This window comes from Triticum dicoccoides, chromosome 4B, assembly GCF_002162155.2.
Source record: "Triticum dicoccoides isolate Atlit2015 ecotype Zavitan chromosome 4B, WEW_v2.0, whole genome shotgun sequence".
NCBI classification, from domain to species: Eukaryota; Viridiplantae; Streptophyta; class Magnoliopsida; order Poales; family Poaceae; genus Triticum; species Triticum dicoccoides.
In genome coordinates, this window is record NC_041387.1 from 654,201,901 (window position 1) to 654,208,841 (window position 6,941).

Here is a 6,941-nt window from a genome sequence, read left to right on the forward strand (position 1 = left end):
TTTACGCTGGTCAACTCCTCAACCACCGGTTTAAGAGCGGGCTCTGCTTTCTCAGCCCTTTTGATCAAATCGGCTTTTTCATTCTCCCAATCCGTCCGCTCCTTGTTGAAACCTTCTTTCAGTTTCTCCATAGCGCCTAGAGTGTTGGTCGATTCTTCCTTCGCCTTGGAGGTTTCAGCTTGTTGCGATTTAAGGTTTTCCTGTAGATCAGCGGTTTGGCTCTTTTTCTTGCTCAGCTCAGCCTACAAAGAGACAGTTCTATGATGAGATGACAGTACATATTTGAAGTACCAAGCACATAACAAGTTATGCCCTTGATACTTGGGGGCTAATGCATATTTGCTCTTCATCATACTTTTTCTACAAAGTCCCAAGCATAATACAAGTATTCAACTTGGCACTTGGGGGCTAATGGGTATTTGCTCAAAGAGTGCTGATACGGGAATTTCTTCTACAAAGTCCCGGTTCATCTTTATAAAGTTAAACCGGCACTTGGGGGCTACTTCAGTGAAGTTTAGATGCATTATTGCAAAGCATAAAAGTTTTTACTAAGTCCCGGTTTAGATTGATATCTTAAACCGTCACTTGGGGGCTACTGGAGTTGATAAACTACAATTCAATATAAGGGAAAAGCACTTTATGAAATTATCTCATATCGTTCCTTCATCATATTTACCAAGCCGGCTTCATAGTCACGACTGGTGTATAGACGGTTCAGATAGCTGGAATGAAGGTCTTGAGCACTCAGATGGGCGTAAGCGGACAGATCGGCATTCCATTTGCCTGTACCAATTGCAGAGAATTCCTCTTTGGTGGTATGTTTTGACAAAGCGACATGATTTCCTGGATCAGTATGGCCAATGCCAGTAATCAGAACATCATCATCCTTCTCCTCAGCAGCTCGTACTAGAGTTTTCGTTTTGTCAGTATATTTCACCGGACTGACCGGTTTGTCAGTCCAGATAGGGCTTGTTGGCTGGTCGGTGTGCCCGGTGGTGTCAACCTCTGCCTGCTCTGGAACAAAGTCATGATCTTGAGGCGGCGGGTCATTTAGCATGTCATCAATGTTGGCCTCTTCAGGATCGGGAGTTTTCTCCGGATTAACAGCCACGTCTTCATTAGCCGGTTTATTCAACCGAGCCTTCTTGCTTCGTCTGGGCTTAGCACTGAGAAAAGAAAACATAAGGATCAGTACAGTATATATTAAGTAACATATCAAGGATATAAGTAAGAGTATGGCTCACCCAAGCACTGTTTTAAGCGGTGGAAGCTTTGTGGCAGACGATTCACCAGATGATGAGTGAGAAGTTCCCTGGTAATTGGAATCGGATGGGTTAAGAGGTTGACGAAAACAACCCGCTTTGGGGCGTGAAGTGTCAAGGGGATAAGATACCTTTGATCGGCGTTTCCGAACCGGAGTGTTCGGTAAACTGGCGGAGGTGACTACCTGGCCGCTATGCCGGGTTGTGCGGCGAGCTTCGTGCTGTTGCGTCTTCACAAGAAAGTTCAGGTCCAAGTAAGCAAGAGGATGAGAAAATTTAACTTTCCGGTTTGCTCGACGGATTTTTAGTGTTGGCAAAGGATCTGAATTGGAGGAAAGAGTGATTACCTCTACAGCATCGGCTTGGCTGCCTTCAGCGTCGTCCTGGCAATAATCATCATCAATAAGGTGTACGAAAAATGAACCAAGTGAGTCAAGTTCTACCTCTAATTTCGGGTTACCCACATCATCATCAGCTGGTGGATCGGAGGATGCAGTGGTCCTCTTCTTGTTGGCAGGTTTTTTCACAACCTTGGTTTTTGGACGAACTGGCTTGACCGGTTTGTCTTGAGGCTTCGCCGGTTTTTCTTGCGGGGATTTCTTGTTCCAGAACGGATCATCACCCTGTCAGAAAGTAATCACATTTTCAGAGAGTATTCGGACAGAAGCAATTTCAGATAAAAAATTATGTGATTCTTACAGCTGGCGGTTTGTTGAAGGTACAGAAAGGGAGTAGTCCGGTTTGGGCCCAGACGGCCTCCGATTCGTTCAACATCTTTTTTACGGCCTCAATGACTTCTTCATCTGTAAGCTGAATGTCAATGTGTCGCAGAGCATCCTTCACACTCCCTGTATACTCACACATCAAACCGGAGCGCCGGCTTAAGGGCAGAATACTCCAGCCTATCCAACATCGAGCCAGGTCAACCCCCATTAAACCGTTGGCTAGGAAGGCTCTCAGCTTTGATAATTGAGGAGCATAGTTGGCCCTCTCTTTTGCAGTCAACCTTTGAGGGAAAGGATGTGTGTTGCTCAGGCGTTCAGGACGGTAACCCGGTAGCGGGTTTTCATCAGGTGGAGATGTGTCTTTGCAATAAAACCAAGTGGCGTTCCACTCCTTAGGATGACTGTGAAGTTTAGGATGAGGAAAGGTAACTTCCTTCCTCTTCTGAACCGCCATCCCACCTAATTCAGTGTTGGGTCCATCTGTGAATTCTGTACGGCGGTTTAGGTGAAAGAAATCTCTGAACAGTTCTACTATGGGTTCCTCTTGAAGGTAAACCTCGCAAAAAACTTTGAAGTGGCAGATGTTGGTCACAAAGTTAGGGCCGATGTCTTGAGGGCGCAGTTGAAAATTGGCCAGTACATCCCGGAAGAATTTTGAACCGGGAGGGCTGAAACCACGGCTTAAGTGATCAGCAAAAACAACAACCTCTCCATCGTTGGGTATAGGAGGACATTCCGGGCTAGGAACCCTCCACTGGATGACATCCTTCTAGGCTAAAGCGCCCGTTTTGACAAGATTATCTAACTGCTTCGGTAACTCGTGAACGAGCACAATTGCATTCATAAACTTGCTTGGCCATGGCAATGAATGATCTACAACATGATAATTACTGGTTTAAGATTTACAGTGGACAACTATGTGGCGGTACAAGGATGTAAGCATGTTGTTAAACCGGAGTTGGTTAATCATAAACCGGAATTTACTAAACGAAGGATATAAGTTGAAGTGCATTGGCGGTTCAACAAGGGGACTAATGATATGTACCGGGTCATCATTTTTTGAAAAAGTTAAACCGCCTAGTCTGACATTGAAGATACAAGTCTACAGATGGTTAAGTGAAGGAAAACAGACTTCACAAGTTGGTATTACAATTTTGGATCTGCTGCATATCAGAAAGGGAAAATATATTCAGACCTAAGAACTAGTACAGAAACAGTGGATGAAGGTTCAGATGGGATCTTCTATTTTAACGAGGTGTATTAGATGGAAAAGAAGGGCTACGGCTATCATTGAACAGGATGAAATATCAAGGTCTGAATCAAAAACCTATTATACAAGCAATGAACACCGACGAACACCGAAGAACACCGAAACCCTAGAACAGATCTATGGTGGAAGAACAGAGAGCATACCAGTACTGATGAGAGAGCGGAGAAGCACAGCGGTTCTCTGGTGCGTTCAGGGTGATGAAGCGGCCAGAGTTGAAGCAGAGGCGACGGTCGACGGTGGCGGCAGAGCTCCGGAGGTTGAGTAGCGCGAGGAAGACGATGACGCGAAGAGGCACTAAGGGGAAAAGTGAAAATGACCCCTCAGCCCTATTTATAAAGGCAAGGGATAAGTGTCAGGTGCGAAAAACGAGGAGCTAGAAATTTGGAAATAAGGCGGAGCTGTCGCCTCGATTATCGGAGACCCTTTAATGAAGATGGGTTGTACACAGTTTTTAATAAACAGATGATGTCACAGTGGTTTACCACGGTCCGGGAAGATGACGTCACGGCGGTTTACAAAATTATGGCAGATGTTGAAGACGAGGTTTTCTTAAGTACTGAGGATTGACGTGAACCAGTTCAAATCAATCTGGGGCCTAATGTTGGGGATATTACTACTGGGCGTAAACCGGCCAGGAGAGGCCGGGTTAACTTCATCAGTAGTTATCATGTCTGAAGCCCATGAAGACAGACGAAGATGCTTCAAGAAGGCCCAGGGCCCAAAGCCGGTTTAAATCCTGTAGACATAAACCGGTATTGACAATATAACTTGTACTACAAGGTAGAAAGAGCAGATACCGGGTCGGACACGTTTATGAGCCGGCCTCGGGACTCTGTAAACCGACGGGCGTCAACCCATTGTATATAAGGGGACGAACCGGCGGCGGTTCAGGACAACACACAACAATTTGAGGCCTAGGCAAAGCGTATTCGCTCCCGGGTCATCGAAACCCCATCAATTCCATCACAACTAGACGTAGGCTTTTACCTTCATCGTACGGGGCTGAACTAGTATAAAACTCTTTGCGTCCCTTGTCCGCTTTAACCTCTTTAAGCTAACCTGTAGCAATGGCTCCACGACTAAATCCTTTCATGAGGACATTTGCCGTGACAAAACCACGACAGGGAGGCCCGCCCAGGTGGAGGCCCAGGAAGCATCCGGCCCAGAGCAGCACGGCCCAGCCTGCGAGGCAGAGCAGCCGGGGCGAGGGTTTCCCCTGTCGCCGCCGTCCCTGCCGTGGCCGGCATCGGCGCCACCTGGGTAGCGGGCCAAGCCCGACTGGGTGCAGACGAGGGAGAGAGGTGCAGCGCGAAGGTCCCAAAGGCCGCAATAAAGGGTCTGAACGGGGACGAGCGGCGGAAGATCGGCGAGCAGGGGAGGGGGGGGACCGCCCGACACGGAGAAGCCCGAGGCACGACGGCCAGGGGGGCGGCCACTGCGAGGCGCCAGGACGTGCCGGCCAGCCCCAGGTCGGACCGCCCCGCGACACCCCACGCCGAAGCGCGGCGGTGGCGAGCAGTCCTGGGACCCAAGGCGGCGGCTTTCCCGGGCGTCCTCGGCGAGGGCATGGCGGCGCGGCGCGAGCGAGCAGGAGCGCCGGGGCGACCGGACCGGGGCGGGGGCGAGGGGATCAGACGGGGTCCGACCGGCCGAGGCCGAGGCGGGGGGTCCCGGCGAACCACCGGGCAACCGGCCGCAACGTCGTCCAGCTCCGCCATATCAGCCCATCGGAGCGCCGGAGACGGCGAGGAGGGCGGAGGAGTGGAGGGCACGGCAGCGGACGGGGAGGCCGGAGCAGCGGGGGGCGCGGGGGCGCCCCCCGGCGACGGGGAGGGGGGTAGCGCGGCCGCGGGCGCCGGGTTGCCAGGGGCGGCGCAGGAGCTCATTTCAAATCCGGTGCCCTTCAGGTTTTGGCGCAGGAGCTCATTTCAAAAGGATGAATTAATAAGTAAATAATTTAAGACAGAGATGGAGAGGAATACGCGGCCGTTCAAACCACCGTGTGAGAAGACGATGACTGCGCTTCAGACCACGCCCGTCAAAGAATAAAAAGACGACCGCATGTGTACTTCAGACAAAACTTGTGGAGAGATACCACGTACAGTAGATCGGGACAGATCTCGTTTTCAGATTTGCTAGCTATTGCTCGGTCCATAAAGAGTTTTCAAAGTCTTGGTCGTACTACTAGCTAGCGCTTAACCTACCGGATATATTCAGGTTTTGACTTTCTGGAAAAACAAGAACTGCAATGACGAGTACACGAACGGAGACGCGGAGCAGAAAGAGAGGGCCTCGTCCGAGTGGTTAAGTTCATAAGACGGAGTGTTGGTAATTTACATGAGTATCATGATGAAAACTCATGGCTTTAGCCCTAAATGGCAATTCAAGTTTTGGTGCCTGGTTAATTAAACTCCAATTTGTCCGTTATGTTAACGATGAGAACACACCTGACACCTCTGAAACACTTGTTTGCTGGTATGTTTGATACTCTCTGTGTAAAGAAATATCGGAGCGTTCAGATCACTACTTTACTGATCGAAACGATCTTATATTTCTTTACGAAGGGAGTATTTGTCAAAATCAGGATTGTACCATTGATAAATGTGTCCGTTTAGACGTAGATTGATTGGTGCTATGCCTGATGAGCAATGGGCAGAAGTTGTTGCTCGGGCCAGGAACTTGCAGCTTAGTGATGACCCTGACAGCATTGCAAATCCTGATCGAACCTATATTTGCCTCTTGTGGGAAGGCTGGCTAGAGATTTCTTGGAGGTCGTTATCTAAAAATCAAGTTTTCTCTACAAAATCTACGTACAGGTGGTTAGAAAGAAACATCACCGGACTGAATAACAAACTGAATTGGGAGGCTCCTGGACCACTCAAGAGCAAAAACATTATGTGGCAATCATTCCAAAATGCTATTCTGACAAGAGACAATATGAAAAAAAAAATGTCGGTGGCCGGGTAATCCTGCATGCTCTTTCTGCGATGAAATGGAAACTGACAACCATCTTCTTTTTTTTCTTTTGCCCTGTTGAACTTCAGTTTGGGGGTGTTTGGGCCAGGTAATCCTGCATGCTCCTTTTGCAATTACGCTTTTGAGTTTAGAACTACAGTAGAAGGTTTTCGCTTGGGTGTTTTGATGGCGAGCTCACAGTGGGTTCACTTCTATGGCCCCAACTGGCTTTCCCCTTTCCTTGTCTGATTGTCTCCTTAGTTTGCATCCCAGTTGGCTGATGTAGGAAAACAATGTTCTTTCCGTTAAGCAATTATTAATGGAAAGTGGTTCGTCGGTTTGAAAAAAAAAAGTCGAACCGAACACAGGTGGGTGAAAATTAAGAACCTCACATAGTCATATCCACCGAGCCATCACCCACATCACTGATCCTCTTTTACCCAGGCTGAATTACAGAGAACAAATGTGAGTTATAGCCTTACAGTTTTTCTTTTCTTTTTTGAGTTGATAGCCTTACAGGTTTGATATGATATTGATCTGTAATCGGCAACAAGCATCTAGGAGTACGATGCAAAGCAGCAAAGTTCAATTACTCCCTCCGTTCCGATTAACTCGTCGTGGTTTTAGTTCAAATTTAAACTAAAACCACGACGAGTAAATCGGAACGGATGGAGTAGACAATAACACCGCACACCTCCCTCTCAAAACAAAATTTTGAACGTGCACATT

At 48.2% G+C, this 6,941-nt stretch overlaps 1 protein-coding gene across 1 annotated transcript; it reads right to left on the minus strand.

Annotated features, from left to right (window-relative positions):
• Positions 1-476: 476 nt before the first annotated feature.
• On the minus strand, positions 477-2,190 carry LOC119294191. Its single transcript, XM_037572429.1, has 6 exons — positions 1,962-2,190; positions 1,727-1,885; positions 1,610-1,645; positions 1,394-1,492; positions 1,245-1,312; positions 477-1,166 (listed from the first exon to the last, which is right to left on the minus strand). The coding sequence occupies exons 1-6, from the start codon at positions 2,124-2,126 to the stop codon at positions 638-640; spliced, it is 1,056 nt and encodes a 351-aa protein (XP_037428326.1). The 5' UTR covers positions 2,127-2,190; the 3' UTR covers positions 477-637.
• Positions 2,191-6,941: the final 4,751 nt, after the last annotated feature.